The sequence below is a fragment of the Leopardus geoffroyi genome, chromosome A1, assembly GCF_018350155.1.
Source record: "Leopardus geoffroyi isolate Oge1 chromosome A1, O.geoffroyi_Oge1_pat1.0, whole genome shotgun sequence".
Lineage (NCBI taxonomy): Eukaryota > Metazoa > Chordata > Mammalia > Carnivora > Felidae > Leopardus > Leopardus geoffroyi.
In genome coordinates this window covers 207,885,789-207,902,463 of record NC_059326.1, presented here as the reverse complement: position 1 = coordinate 207,902,463, position 16,675 = coordinate 207,885,789, and the positions used below count along the sequence as shown (strand labels likewise).

Below are 16,675 nucleotides of genomic sequence, written 5' to 3'. Positions count from 1 at the left end.
TCATTATTATTCAGGAATCGGGAGAAGTATGTATCATACACACGGAAAGCAGGATATCACAATAATAAGATCTTGAAACTTGGGCAAAGCACATATCACATCTAAGTTGCATTTCTTCTGAGCCTGACTTGATAGGGTTGACATAAGGTTTAAATAGGACAAGGCTCAGAACACTCGGCAAAGTGTCTAGCATATAGTAAGCACACAAAAAATGCTAATAGATGGTGAGGATGACAGTGACAATGCAGCCCATATATGGAATTGGCTCGAATGATTTTACCTTTTGAATAAATCAGTAAGATACATAGAATAATGATAAATAGACTCATAATGAACATTCATCTTTCAGATGCCTCTCAACATACCCAGTGTAAAATCTGGTGGCTTAGGTGACATTGCCACTGAAATGATTCAGGATGCTCACAGGACCTTGACAAGCTGGGACAACCCCTTAATGATGTAAGAAAGGCCAGCTTTAGTGTTTGGTCCATAATATATACACTTTTATGTCTCCTCTTGTTTGATGAGAAAGCCCACTATTTCTACAGAATTTTCTTTAAAGTTTATTTATTTTTGTGTGTGTGTGTGTGAAAGAGAGAGAGAGAGCGTGAGTGCACACAAAAGTGGGGGAAGGGGCAGAGAGAGAGAGAGAGGAAGAGAGAGAGAATCCCAAGCAGGCTCTGGTATGGCACAGAGCCCCATGGGGGGCTCGGACTCACAAACTGTGAGATCGTGACCTAAGCCGAAACCAAGAGTTGGACGTTTACCCAATTAACTGCCCCCACACCCCAGGCGACCCTCTGCAAAAAATTTACTTCTGATCTATCCCTGGTAACTTTTCCCGGTGGGCGCACCCATCCCTCAACTGTGTAAGAATTGACTACTGAAACTCACAGCTGCACCTTACTTGAGAGAGTTTCTCTCAGCCCAAAGAGGCAGTGTTACCCACAGTCACGTAGGAGATTGAGGTTGGGGGGAAGAAGCCTGCGGTAGCCAGCGACTGCTGATGGGGAGATACAAGCCCAGCTCCCTTGTCTCAGGGTGGCTGACTCAACGGAGCCATTTCTGCTCTGGCATTTTCTTTTGGAACCAGGCTGAACCCGGACTGCAGTGAGACCCATGTCTTTATGCAACTCCTTCCCCTGTGCCGTCCCACTTCCTCATTCTTACAGATTCTTTTTCCTGCAGAGCCCCCTCAACAAATCCCTCACACAAGAATTCCAGTCTGAAGCTCTGCTTCTGGACAACCCAGCCTAAGATACCTTCCAAGTATGTCTGTTTCTACAGCTATATTAGGAATAGGAGAGAATTTTCTGTTGTTTCTCTTCTAGACAAATGCATAAAAACCTTTAATACTTTGTGGGTTTGGTTTTCTAGTCCTGTATCCTGTGTATTTATTTAGATCTCGGAGGTTAGTAACCATTGTAGCTTAGTGCAACTCTTTTAGATATACACATAGTAAAGACCAGAAACCAAAAAACAAAACAAGATAACAACAAAAACAAACCTCTGGTCCCCTGAAGCAATGTGGCAATGTGGGTGGCAACAGCATTTCAGTGCTTTTCTTTCTTTCTTTCTTTCTTTTTCTTTCTTTCTTTCTTTCTTTCTTTCTTTCTTTCTTTCTTTTTCTTTCTTTCTTTCTTTCTTTCTTTTCTTTCTTTCTTCTTTCTTTCTCAATGCTTTTCTTAACACAGCTGCTACCATATAGGGTGAAGCTCTGACAAGCATATCATGTTAGCTAAAGAACAACAACCTAAATTTAGGGGTGCCTGGGTGACTCGGTTGATTGAGCATCCCACTTTGGCTCAGGTCATGAAAGTCTCAGGTCATGACCTCGCGGTCAGCGAGTTCAAGCCCCACATTGGGCTCTATGCTGACAGCTCAGAGCCTGGAGCCTGCTTAGGTCTCTGCTCCTCCCCCACTCACGCTCTGTCTCTCTTTCTCTCTCTTTCTCCCAAAAATCAATAAATGTTAAGAGAAATTAAAAAAAAGAACAAAACCTAAAATTTCATCCTAACTTAAAGAGTTTTACTCTCAATATTACTCCTAGAAGTATGATGGAGACTCAAGCTGCCATATCTGATGGTGAGTGTAAGATCATGAGTTTGAAAGGGAAGAGATAGTTTACATGCCTGAATAAGATTCTTCATTAACTTTATTAGAGGTTTTGAAAAATACTACAATATCTCAAAGATCTGTTTCTAAGAACTGAAATGAGAAGGTGGTCGTAGAAGGTATGTCTTTGTTCTTCGTTAATAAGCACCCGGCCACTAATGGTCTGTATCAGCTATTGAGTATTATTCTCAGTTGGGCATGTCCCAAACCACAATTTGACTTTAAATTTCTGTTCCAGGCCATGGCATTTGCAACATATCAGATGCTAAGAAGTTAGTATGAGCGCAGCATTAGTTTTTTTATGATTATATTCCTGTTAGACCTCTCAGTGGCATTCGGTGCTTCTAACAGAAATGTAATCTGGCTGTCCTAGACACTAGATAAGGTTTGTCCATCACTCACTCCCACAAAGAGGCTCCTTATTATTGGCAGGTTGGAGAGCTATCGTGTGGCCTGTGCTTCATCTGATTTATTTCGCATCATAAATGGCTGATGTTGCAGAAAAATGGAAAAATGTATGTGTGAGAGGAAACAGGGGAAGGGAGGCAGGGAAGGTTGGAGGAGCCATCGGAGAGCAATGCAAGTCTGACCTTAATGAAGAGGGGAGGGAAGAATGTCAGGAGGAAGCGACTCAGAGTACTATGCAGGGTAGGGAAGTTTTAGCAAGGCTGTTGGGGAGTCTTCAAGCCACAGCCCCACTACCTGAGGTCTTCTGTATCTTTTAGTAACAGGACTGCTATGCTCAGCCATCGGCTAGGAGCAGTCTGTGGGAAGCCTGGTGTCGGCACAAGTGTGGTGATGGGCTTCAGAGTGTAGAAGGCAGGATCTATGGTGAATTAAGCTCCCCATAGTTGCAGGTCTTTGAAGCACATCTTTCTGGTTGTCAAATGCTCCCTACCATTTTAAGACGATGGGATGAGAAAAGAAAGATAGAAATGGGCTGTAGTTAGAGAGGTATTTAGATTCAAGGCAAGGTGTCTGTTGTTTTTTTGAATGGGAAAGGCTTCAGTGTGCCTGTAAGCCTAGAGGAGGGAATCTGCAAATTGGGAGAAGTTAAAGGAGAGGAAGGGAAGAAGGGAAAGGGCAAAAGATGGGTGGGGAGTTTGTGTGTGTATATGTATGTGTGGTTTTTTGGGGGGGCAGGGGAGAATGAGAATGAATTGTGAAGGAAGACAACTCCAGAGAAAGAGGAAGAAATTGGACACAAGTTGTAGCTTTGAGGAGTGGCATCTTATTCCCTGGGACAGTGTCTGAATATGATTAAGGTTGGACATTGTTGGAAGTTGAAGGGAATTGTGTTTGGTTATTTCAATTTCATTCCAAATAGGAAGCAAAGTATCAGGGGCAATGGTGGAAGGTTTAGTCTTGAACAGGAGGAACAACATCCTCTGAGGTTAAAGCAAAAAGGTAAGATTGGGCTTAGAGAAAGACTTGCAGATGTGGGATGAAAATATGGGAGAGAAAGGCTGATGACCTCAATTTCTTGATGAAGTAGGAGGCAAAGTTATCCGTGGAAGGTTTTATTTATTTGTAGCTCTTCTCATGTGACAAAATTCTATACGCAAAACTATAACAGAAATAATATTTGGTATATTAAAATTAATATGTCAAATATCTTTTATATTAAGATTATTACCTATTACATTAATCTTTTGTAGCAATGTGTGTGTCTGTTTCTTGGTGTATAACCCAAAACTCAAATATTCTCTTTTTTTTTTTTTTTTTTTTTTTTTTTTTTTTTTTTTTTATTTTTTTTTTTTAAAATTTTTTTTTTCAACGTTTATTTATTTTTGGGACAGAGAGAGACAGAGCATGAACGGGGGAGGGGCAGAGAGAGAGGGAGACACAGAATCGGAAACAGGCTCCAGGCTCTGAGCCATCAGCCCAGAGCCCGATGTGGGGCTCGAACTCACGGACCGCGAGATCGTGACCTGGCTGAAGTCGGACGCTTAACCGACTGCGCCACCCAGGCGCCCCTCAAATATTCTCTTGATTTAATCTGGAATTTTAAAAACGGACATTGTATTGAATTTATGTTATTCTCAATCAGAAAAAAATTACTGGAAACACACTGTCAGTGTATTATGTATATTTACTACCAAATTTAACAAAACGAAACCACTTTTGAGCTATGTAATTTAGTATTAAAATAATTTTATCATATGAGCATATACTGGCTTACTCCACCAAAAAGTAGACATCAAAGTATTTCATAATTGGGAGGGGACTTTGACATCATTGGTTTCTAATGTAGGGAGTCTCAGACCTCCAGAAATCTATAAATTGAGTAGTAAAGGTTTATGATCGATTTTCAAATCTCAACACACCAAATGGAAATCCCACTTCACCTATATGAAGGCTGAGGTACAATTATTTCTTTTAAAGTTTATGTATTTATTATTTTGAGATAAAGAGAGAGTGTGAGTGGGGGAGGGGCAGAGACAGAGGGAGAAACAGAATCCCAAGTAGGCTTTGCGCTGTCAGCTCAAGCCTGACACAGGGCTCCATCCCATGCATGACCTGAGCCAAAATCAAGAGTCAGATGCTTAACCAACTGAGCTACCACCCAGGTGCCCCTGAGGCTACAGTTATTTGAAATGATGTCAATTCAGTAGGGCCACTCTTCAGAACCTCCAATGGGCCTTTGCAATATTACGATATGGAAACTGCATTAATCATTATTTAATCAATGAGTTTTAAAAATAAAAGCTTCTGAAATATGAGGTTGGGGCTGAGGAATGGATTATAAAAGTTTGAGGTAACTGGTAGTGAAAAAGTTTGGAAAAACTGATTTAATCTAATTCTATAATTTCCAGATGAGCAAACGGGGCAGGGGGAGATAAATAAATTACCCAATCTCACATCACCATTCATTACTAGTAAAGCCAGCATTATGATTTGCATATTTTGGAAGTTGTGAAAAAATTACTTAACATGGGATTTTCCTGTGTGTTAGGGTTTTGCATTTTGTATCATGGTGTTTAGTGTTCTTAGCATTTGGAACCCAAATGCCCCATGTTTTGTTTTGGAGATGCTTTGGGAATGAATATGTATGAGTAGGAAACACCCTACTCCAAACAGTAGGCCAACTTTTCTGTAAAGTGGTTAAAAAAAAAAAAAAAAACAGTTCCACAGAGGTAATTGAAAAACAAAAACCTTCAAACGAGGCTTTGTATTAAAGAGGTACCATAAAAGTCTAATTAATTTCAAAGTCCGTTCTTCCATTCTTCATAATTTTAGGGTAGCCCTCATTTATATCTACTCTAGTTAAAACAGTACTTTAAACAGAGCACATAATTAAACTGTTAGTGGATGAATCTGCAAAAAGAAAACTTATTTTTGACTCTTCTACAGTTTTAATCTTAAATGTGCATACTAAATGCATACATTCTTATCAAATAATTAACATATATTCACAATTAACAATCAGGGGCAATCTTTATACAAAAATTCTGCTACAGCTATAATTTTTGAAAACATTTATCCCCCCAGCAAGTTCTACCTTTTTAAAGATAGATACTTTGAATGAAGAATATAAGATACAATCATAATTAGCGGTTCAAACAATGGTTTTCCTTCTTGTGGAATGTCTTAAAATTTCCTTCCTTATATTTCTTTATTCTTTGTCCTCATGTTTCTTTAGACAACACAGTCATTTCTTCTTCTTCTTCTTCTTTTTTTTTTTTTTTTAGGAAGGGGAGGTCTACTGATGGTCTCAGAGAAGCGCCTTCATAATTGTTGCTGGGGCAGAAATGGAATATTTAATAATTCTACATCTCATTGACGCAGTCTTCCAAGATGTTAAGATCATTTTCTAAGTCCAAAGTTTCAAAATTTCATAAAGATAATCAGAATTTTAAAACAAATGGTAATAAGTCGTTTCTGAGTCCTTTTTCTGTGATATCCAATAATAGGTCAGCTAAAGCTCAGATTTCATACTGGCGTCAAATGAACACGGCAGAATGAACATAGCTGAGACCTAGTCATTGTCATAGATGCAACCTGAAGAAAAAAAAACGAATTTCAATGTAGTTATATAGAACACATATCTTCTAAGTGTTCCAAGGTTAGAAATGTGGGTGATTCACACTCCGATTTAGGATTTAAAAAAATGTAGAACTGGCTCACTTTATGAAAAAGTAGTTAAATGGAAGACCCTATATGTTCATTGCTCGGTATGCAATCCTAACAGAGTTTCTGGATAGATTTACTCTTTATCAAAATTAGACTCAGGAGTATTTTATCTGGCATTTAATTAAATGTACTCTTTGGTAGTCATTTTAATTGAGATTAAAGATGTTAAAATCCAGCAAGAATCATGTTTAAAAGGAAATTAAAGACCACCTGATTAACTCCATGTATCATTTCAGTTGAGATTAATTTTTTAGATCTTAATTTATAAATATGTGATGCTAAGAGAATATTAATGAGCATTATAGGTTATAAAATAAGTACCTACTAATTGGTCAAGTATGCGTATTTTTGTGTATGAAAGTAATTCATAGTAAGATTAATGGTATAATGAATACTCACCAATTATTTTCATACTTCTGTTTTCAAAGAAAATAAATAAGATTCTTGCTTGATTTTCAGTCATGTGCAAAGATAATTTTTTAAAATTATACCACGGCATTTACCTTTCCTAACGTTTTCAAGTGATTCAAATTCTGATCAGATTAGAAAGCTCTAATTTATCCAGCAAGCTATTTTTAGTATTTGTAAGAATGAATTCACTGTTACTGTTCTCTGCGGTGGGTGCCATGTGAAACTTACCATCAGCAATATCATCATAGATCTCTCCATCACTGTAAATGCAGAAAATAATTTTTACCTTAAAGAAGGTATCGTCTTAACATTAAAGCAATATTTAGATTAAAAAGTTAATCATATGATTTTATATGACACAATAAAGCATTTAAGGCTGAGAAGTTACATGTTATGCTTTTATAAGTGGGAAAAAACTTCATATTCATCTACATCGTCTTTCATTGGCTTGGCCTAATCTTCTGTTCTATTCTAAAAATAACCAAAAACCCACAACTTATTCCATATCATAGACACACAAAATAATGGAAACATGCCTCAACAACATATACCATGCTTTATCATCTTTGGATCCAACCGTGTGCCTAGCACACAAGCTATATCTGGTAAGAAAAGCTTATTAAGTTTGTTGAACTGAACAAGCTGAAAAATCATGGCATGACTCCATTGGGGGCCCTAATGGATTTCTTTTAAAAATGTATTTATTTAAGTAATCCCTACACCCCACATGGGGCTTGAACTCACAACCTCGAGATCAAGTCATATGCTCCTCTGACTGAGCCAACCAGGTGCCCCGTGGATTCTTTATATTTGTTAATATCAGATTTATACTTTTACTTGAACTTCAAATGTTGAATGAAATAGAATACATTTGGCATAGGAAGCAGGTGCACCATTTTGCATATTTCTAATTATAATTTGTAAATATTAATTATAAGATATGTAAATATTAGTGACAAAATGAGTAGCCAAGATGTGATTATTATGATGATTCTTATGTCATATCATTCTAAAAATATTTATAGTTATAGGTTACATGCATAATAATAGTTCTAGCGACTTTTACATATTTTGGTTTTACTTGGTCCTGAATCTTTGTGAAATATTCTATTTTAAATTTTTTAATGTTTATTTATTTTTGAGACAGAGAGAGACAGAGCATGAATGGGGGAGGGCCAGAGAGAGAAGGAGACACAAAATCTGAAGCAGGCTCCAGGCTCTGAGCTGTCAGCACAGAGCCTGACGCGGGGCTCGAACTCACGGACCGTGAGATCATGACCTGAGCCGAAGTCGGATGCTTAACCGACTGAGCCACCCAGGCGCCCCAAAATATTCTATTTTATATACCTACTGAATCCCTCCTATGTACCAGGAGATATAAGTATGAGTGAGATAGGGGTGCCTGGGTGGCTCAGTTGGTTAAGTGTCCGACTCTTGATTTCAGTTCAGGCCATGATCTCACAGTTCGTGAGTTCAAGCCCACATTGGGCTTGCTGCTGTCAGCACAGAGCCTGCTTCAGATCCTCTGTCCCCCTGTCTGCCCCTCCCCTCTTTGCTTGCTCTCTCTCTCTCAAAAATAAAAATAAGCTTAAAAAATAAAAATAAAATAAATGAGATACAAGCTTTGATTTCAAGAAGCTTATAGTCTAATGGAGGAAATAACGATATATAAGTAATTAAAATAGAAAGTATTATAAATGCTAATATAGCCTTGAAGTGTAGGATACAGTTTCAAAGTTCAGAAATACAAGGTGACTGTCAGACCAGACCTGCTTTGGGTTCCTGTACTGCCTCTGTGCTTTTATCATGGAAGCAGCAGCAGGCCCTCCAAATTGGGGCTACTATGGCAGATGCTATGAGTTGCCTATGCCTTCTGTTTGGATCCTCTGAGACTGAGGGAGAGTTTGGCTCTTGGAAATCTGATATAAATGCAAAGAGGACAGATTTTCCTATCATTCATTCAATAAACATTAAGTATCAATTCACTTCAATAGATGGTGAACCAATAATTACTTAGAGTATACTTTCTAAATTCTCTCTTAATCATCCTGTAATAATCACTGATGAAGATGTGGTCCTATGGTTTGCCACATATTCTTTCTTGAAATTTGTATCTTTCATAAAATAGAAAAGTCCCTTGCCTACCATCGTGATTAAGGTTCTGAGAAAAATAAATATATTATGATTATCTTTCTTTTGACTCTACTAGTTTTCTGACAAAGCATTTGGCATTGATTTGCCTCTTTCTGATTAGTGTCGGTTGTTTATGGATATACTTTGTGAACCTTCCTTGACTTTATTATAATGCAGAATTCTGTAAATCTTTATGTTGGCATATGACCTGATAATGGAGGTCATTTCTTGCACTGATATGCTTGGAACAGTATCTTATAACGTTTGAGGGGGGACTCTAACAGCACACTGGTAACAGGCTGTGACAACATCTTATTCATAAGAATAGAAGAAACATTGACGACTATCTCTTTTTGGGCATGCTTCCAAAAAGACAACTTAATACTCTACTATGCCTAGTGTGAGTAAAGAAAAGCCCTCAATTGGGGGCCAAATTACTAACAGGTGACATTAGCACCTATTGTGTAGATACTAATTGGTCCCTGATTAATTCAATTCAACCAACTGCATTAATCAATAAGTGAAAGGCAAAATACTAATGAAAGTGTTAGTGGTTTTGACCTGTCTCCAATGTTTGCCATGTCTATCTCTAATGAATGTGAACTGTATACTCATGAATGAGAAGGGTTCTTGTCTATTTAGAAGAGTAACACTTTATGAAAACCTTAACTTTATTAGGTATTATGATATTGACATTAGTATAGCATATTGTTTTAAAATTTATTTATGATAGGGGCGCCTGGGTGGCGCAGTGGGTTGAGCGTCCGACTTCAGCCAGGTCACGATCTCGCGGTCTGTGAGTTCGAGCCCCGCGTCGGGCTCTGGGCTGATGGCTCAGAGCCTGGAGCCTGTTTCTGATTCTGTGTCTCCCTCTCTCTCTGCCCCTCCCCCGTTCATGCTCTGTCTCTCTCTGTCCCAAAAATAAATAAACGTTGAAAAAAAAATTAAAAAAAAAAAATAAAATTTATTTATGATAGTGTAGTAGGTTGTATTATTTAAATGATATTAGGAATCTTTCTTAAAGAAGAGCATAGCATTCTTTTTACAAGTATAGTAGTAGAGGGAAATGAGCTTACTTATCCACCAAGTAACTCCGAAGAACATAACCATCTATGAAAAAAAAGAAAAGTAAATTTTATTAATAGTACAGCATTGAAAAATCTTTACCGTTTCTTTTAAGAAAGTGAAAAAGAATGGAATAACTAATATGATGTAATGTGATCTAATATACTGAATAATTAGATCTATCTCCAAATATGACCTATTTTTCTTACTTGTGTCCACTTTTCTCTCCTTCCTTTCTTCTCCTTTTCTAACTTTTCTCTCTCTCTCCTACACCTCTCTTTTCCTCCATTTACACTCTTTCCCCTTAAAGAGAAACAAACTATCTTAAAGTTCCTGCAAGGTGGCACACAAGCCTCTTCCACATTTTACCCTATTTCTTCGAGGTGTTATCCATGTACCCCAGTCTTGTGAAGAATATGCAGTTTCTCCAAATACAAAAGTAGTTAATAAATAGGTATTCCAAATACCACCGATCAGAACCTTAACTTATAAAATGTGATTAGGTTGAGCAGAGTCAAAACCGTGTTCAACTCCCTTTTCAGCTCAGCAATCTGGTGATTACTTGGGGGAGGATGGAATGGTTTGTATGCCCAATGTGGAAGATTTTCCACTGCTGCTTTTGCCATTTGACCATGCATTTTCATCTTTCGTGAATCAAATCATTATTTTTTAAATTAAACTAATTTTTTATAGAGAGTCAGTGAGCAAGCCAGAGTGGTAGAAAGAGAGAGAATCTTAAAAAGTCTCTACACCCTTTGCAGAGCCTGACACAGGGCTTGATCCCATGATCTGAGATCAGGACCTGAGCCGAAATCAAGAGTCAGAAACTCAACTGACTGAGCCATTCAGGCACACCTCCCTTTCTTAAATTTAATTTTGTTTTTGAAACAAATCATTAGAAGAACACATACCAGGCAGTCTAGTGATTCCCTGTTAAACAGAAAATAGACCCATTTTATGCAAGAAAGCAAAGATTTTTTTTTGAGTACCTTATCTGCACCTCTATTGTGCAAAATAATCCTAAGAAAAAATATAAACGATTTTTCCTGAAAAAAAAAATGTCTGCTGACATTTAATTAGTATTACTAACATTTGGAATTCGTAGTTTTGGATTGGCACCTAAACACTACTGTATGCTTGAGATTAGTACCATTTACTGCCTTGTCAATATAGTCTCTAAATTCTTTCACTGAATCAATCTATTGGGCTTGGTCCACTTTAGATATAAGTTTTATTAGAGTGAATGTGTAAAAAATTATAAACCAGGAAACTCATAGACAAAGATTAATACAAATGATAACAAACTTACTTAGACACACTGATGTCATATCGCCATTGACTTAACATGCAAAAACATTTTTAAAAAAAGCTGGGATCGGGGGCGCCTGGGTGGCGCAGTCGGTTAAGCGTCCGACTTCAGCCAGGTCACGATCTCACGGTCCGTGAGTTCGAGCCCCGCGTCAGGCTCTGGGCTGGTGGCTCAGAGCCTGGAGCCTGTTTCCGATTCTGTGTCTCCCTCTCTCTCTGCCCCTCCCCTGTTCATGCTCTGTCTCTCTCTGTCCCAAAAATAAATAAACGTTGAAAAAAAAAAATTAAAAAAAAAAAAAAAAAAAAGCTGGGATCATACAAGTGAAACTCTAGATTAAAACTTAAGAAAATGAATTTTTCCTTGAAATATTCCAGGGTAAAAAGAACTCCATCGAAATATTTTATCAAGAAATTCACCACTTTTTTAAGAAATATTTTTTTAATGCTTATTTATTTTTATGAGAGAGAGAGAGAGAGAGAAAGAGGGAGGGCACGTGCCCATGAGCAGGGGAGGGGCAGAGAGAGAGGAGGGTAGAGAATCCAAAGCAAGCTCTGAGCTGTCAGCACAGAGCCCGACATGGGGCTTGAACCCACGAACCACGAGATCATCACCTGAGCGGAAGTTGGACGCTCAATCCACTGAGCCACCTGGGCGCCCCAAGAAAGTCACCACTTTTTAATGAAAACTTTATTAAAATCCTATTTGGAAAAGGAAAAATCACAGTTCTCTTTGAATTCCTGTAGTATGGAAATAATGTAGCATATGTCAAAATGATAAAAGAGCAATAATGTAATATTTTCCTCAGAGTATGAAAAGTCAGACCTTGTTATACCTTCCTTTTTTATTTCAGTTAAAGCAAAAGTGGCAAAAATTATTAATGTAAGAGCATCTAAAATTAATATCCTTGGTTGTCTTTTATATCACAGTTCTTTTATCGGTTTCATGTTAACAGACTTCTAAAAAAAATTAAGGTATATATCATAATTTAACACCATTTTTAAAGGGGAATAAGCTTGTCTCTAACAAATTCAATCTACATGTGTCTCTCAAAAGAGAAAATCTGTGCAGATAACAAGTTTTTAGAAGAAATTGTGGATTTTGTGTCAAGGTCCCAATAGCTGAAATCTGTCTTTACCTGTACTGATGTTTGGGGCTAAAATAAAATGTGAATAGTGCTCTATAGACAGTAATGGTCGCAAACTCCCCACTAGTTAAAATTGGTGGTTCTGCTTATGTTTGAATTTTTTTCCTTAGAATAGAGCGGGAAATGGGGGCGCCTGGGTGGCTCAGTTGATTAAACATCCAACTTTTGGTTTTGGCTCAGGTGATGATCTCATAGCTTCATGACTCTGAGCCACCCCCCATCGGGCTCTGTGCTGACAGCACAAAGCCTGCTCGGGGGTTCTCCCTCTCCCTCTCTCTCTGCCCCTCCCCTGCTCACACTCTCTGTCTCTCCCCAAAATAAGTAAATAAACACTAAATTTTTTTTTAAAAATTGGGAAATAAAAGAATACAATAAGTGTTCTCATGATATATTCATGTTTAAATTAATAATTTAAAAATAATGACATGTATGAGCTGAAGCTTTTACAGTGGAGGTAATCTCATTGTCAGCTGTTCAGGCTTTGCAAAGTCTCTGAACTAAAATTAGAAGATACAAAATTAGGAAAATGTTTAAGAGATTATAAACTGCTGCCAGAGGTTGGGCTTACTCCAGCATTGAATATATTTCTGGGTTTTTTTTTTTTTTAGTCTTTATAATATTAAAGGAAATAAAGAACAAAACAAAGAGAATATAATCACCATTTTTGGATCTTAAAGTTTTCTATTTTCCTGTGCTTTTAGATAATCTACTTTCAAAAACTCATTTATGATAAAATTTATAAGTAAGCAATAAACAGTCCTTCACATGACCAAAGTCAGTAACTCATGATATACGGCTTAATAGCCTGTCTTCACAAAATTAATTATAAAATACATATTCTAGATTCTAAAGCCCCTATTACATTTCCTCCTATATCTTGCCTGTGTGAGAGCTCTAAGGAATGGCTTTCTCTTTTGTTGAATGCTCTGCTGTTGCTGTTGCTTGTGTGTGTGAGATAAATAAATATGACTGATTGTGAACATTATCTCAGAAACATGTATCAAGGAGATGCGGTGTGGGAGTACTGTATTCCTCTATTTTAGCTTTCTGAAGTGATGTGATAATTTGGGGCTCATTAGCTGTAAAATTACTATTGTATAGCACCTTTACAGGGTTAATGACTTTTCATAGAGCATAGGTTTTGATGTCTAGTACCTTTAAAAATCTCTAAAACTTCATTCTCTTAAAAGCATGATTCATGACAGTGTAAAAACAAGTGACTTACCATGAATTTTTATATTTTATATAATCTCCCCATTATAGTCCCTAGAAATAATTTTTTTGGCAGTAGAAAAATGATCTCCTTGCTTAAATGTTCCATGTACATCCATTATAAGGAAAATTAATGAAAAATATGAAGGAAATGAACAAAAAAGTCATCATGGCTCCATACCACGTAGAATGGTCGCCATGTTTACTGTGGGTGCTGGAGTACCACGGATTCTCACACAAAATATGAATTTATTATTTGGAAACTTCACATTCATAAAGCAGAACAGTGGCTTGAAACAAATGTTCTGAATTATGCGGTGGGTTAGAGCTAACTGAGAAAGTAATACCCGTGCCTTACATGTGCCAGTTCTCAGGATTGACTCACCTTCCAGAAGGTTGTTGTGAATAAAATTATGAAGGAAATACAAAATCATCTTTGGAAAAGTAGAAAATATCTTCATTCTAATGTTTCCAAATTTTTTACTTAGTAATAAGCAAAAAAAAGTAATATTTTTTATTATTTCATTTGTTCTAACAAGTCCAGATATAAAGTTAAATTTACTCAACTTGGCTTCACACAGTTTAAAAACAATAAAATCATGTTGCATAGATTTACCTCAGCAAATGGAATAATATCTGACTTCAAGGAAACATGGTCATAACATAACAGACAGAAAAAAATAAAACACTGTGTATAAGACTAGATATAAATTATTAGCCTTGTGTTATAGAAACGGTCTCTCTCCCTCTCTTCTTTCTCTCTGTCTCTATTTATTTCTAGGGCTTCAAATCAGTAGACTTTTAAAATTTCTGAATTAAAAAAATTTTCTTCAGTGAGCATGTTTTATATTAAACTGAAAACAAAATAACTTAAGGAAAGAAATGATCAAGTGGATTTGAGAAAATCCAAACTCTCTTTGAAATTCCCCTTTCTTAGATGCCCAAAGGAAATGGAGAACATTTTAACCACAAATAATTCAGTTCATGTCTCCTTCCACACTTTTTATAGAAAATTTTTTCTCTGGTGACAGGAAGTGGAAAAACCCACAGCTTATGAGACATTGAGTTGTGGAATATGTGCAAATATTAGTGAGAAATTCTAAACATTTGGGAATGTGCCAGAAATACATATTTAAGATCTCAACGCCTCTGCGATATGTGTTTCCATAAGTCAGTGGGTGAACTGATCAAATGTGATAATGCTTGTGAAAGTGGCTTGTACTCCACTCCACAATGGGAAGAGATTATTGTTCATGCTTTCGCCTCTAATTTCTACCATTACAAAATAAGTTGAAGTAAACTATGCTTTCTTTTCTCTGATGGATTGAAGAATGGAAAGTAAGGAAAATGTTAGGGTTACCATGGTGTTGGATTGCAAATGCCTTTATGGCGGTCAGATGTAGAAACAAGGAACTGAAAGATTTAAAATCTCCTAAATGATACATAACAAGCAAACCACATCACTAAAGCTAAGATGGAGAACTTCTGTCTTCTAACAAGTGAAACTATTCCATAGACTTCTTCCTGTGTGTGTCTATATGTCAGACTTTCATCTGGTTTTCCAACTGCAATCTCCAAATTGTTACATTCAGTTTAGTAAGCCAGCCCTGAGCAAGGTGCCAGGCACCAGGAGATGTACTGGCAATACAATGTTGAGAACATTTCAGTGAAGCTACTCTCAAGCTCAGAGGCTAATAAGAATAATAGATTGGTAAAACGGTAAGGACAATTACAGGGACAAAAGCCATAGCATGGTGGGACAGAGGAGGGAGGAACTGTGATTGGTGACTGGGGAGCAGGGAGTGGATGTGCTCCCAATTTTAGATGACAAATGGATTGTTGTTAATAGACAAGTAGGGAGGCACCTGGGTGGCTCAGTCGGTTATGCATCTGACTCTTGATTTCAGCTCAGATCGCGATCTCACGCTATGGGAGATCGAGCCCAGTGTCCAGCTGCGCGCTGAGTGTGGGGCCTGCTTGGGATTCTCTCTCTCCCTCTCACTATGCCCCTCTCCCACTTGCATGATCTCTCTCTCTTTCAAAATAAATAAACTTAAAAAAATAGACAGTTATGGGCATTCGAAGTAGAATGAAATAGCACAGAAAGATAAAATAGCATGGCATATTCAGGGAATGACAAGGAAGTGATATATATTTTTGGAGTGTCCGTTGCAGATGGAGAATAGTTGATGAGCCTGAAGACAGATCTAAAGAGTTTTATGTATTAGCCTAAAGACTTTGTGTTTTTAAAAATAATATTTGAACAACAGTGTGGCAGGTGGATTGGATGAGAGTAACAGTAAGGTAGACATATCATTTGAAAGGCTATTGCAATAATCTAGATGAAGAAGGGTTAAATCTACACAATTATCCCAAATCCTATAGATGTACATGAAGAATGGATCAGAAATTAGGGAAATTAAGAACATCAAGGATCCAGTTCAAGGAAGGAATAAGCAGGAGGTTTAGAGAAATTAAGAAAAGCAGGAGATTTGGCAAAATAAAAGTGAAATTAAGCAGATATGATAATTAAAATTTGGAATAATGCTTAACATGAAAGGTAACAATAGATGCTCCAGGTGGCCTTGCCCATAGACCTTCACCCGCACCACACCAGTGACTTTGCTTCACTCAACTTTCAACTGACAGCACTTGCATTTTTTTTTTTTTTTTTAAACAGATCTCTTTTCTTTGGCTTCCAAAGCCCTTTGTCAGCTTGCCCAGTATCCTGAGTGGCTCACCACCTGCCCAGGAGTTAGGCTTCAACTTCACATGGACAGGAGTTGATGTATAAGCATCGCAATTTATTTCCCACTGGGTGGGATAACACTGCTACTCTGAGTTCCTAACTGGAATAAGCTCCAGTTATTCAAGTGGCAACCTTTTCCATAACAAGGCTTTGTTGACTGCCTTTCTCTTCCTGTCCACTTTTCCACTTGCGCATGATTTTTTCCCAGAATCACCTCCTAAATGGGGAAGCCAAGCTAAGACAAAGCCCAGCCAAAGAAAGTATTTAAATAAAAAGCAACAGGTACACAAGCGCTACTGGTTTAATCATCAGGTTTCCATTCTGTTTGGGATGGACCCCAAATCACCTAAGACTTGAATTAGTTATCAGTGAGCTTAGGAATTGTAAAGTGCACTTGGTATTG

At 37.3% G+C, this 16,675-nt stretch overlaps 1 protein-coding gene across 3 annotated transcripts in view; it reads right to left on the bottom strand.

Moving 5' to 3' along the window:
- Positions 1-5,451: 5,451 nt before the first annotated feature.
- The window catches only part of FYB1 (FYN binding protein 1), a 162,316-nt gene continuing 151,092 nt past the window's right edge, over positions 5,452-16,675 (bottom strand). For all 3 annotated transcript variants that reach the window (XM_045439740.1, XM_045439734.1, XM_045439748.1), the window contains 3 exons: positions 9,870-9,903; positions 6,889-6,920; positions 5,452-6,117 (listed from right to left, as the gene is read on the bottom strand). In XM_045439740.1, the coding sequence (XP_045295696.1) occupies positions 6,095-6,117; positions 6,889-6,920; positions 9,870-9,903 (89 nt within the window). In that variant the 3' untranslated portion in view covers positions 5,452-6,094. The remainder of the gene's footprint in view (positions 6,118-6,888; positions 6,921-9,869; positions 9,904-16,675) is intronic.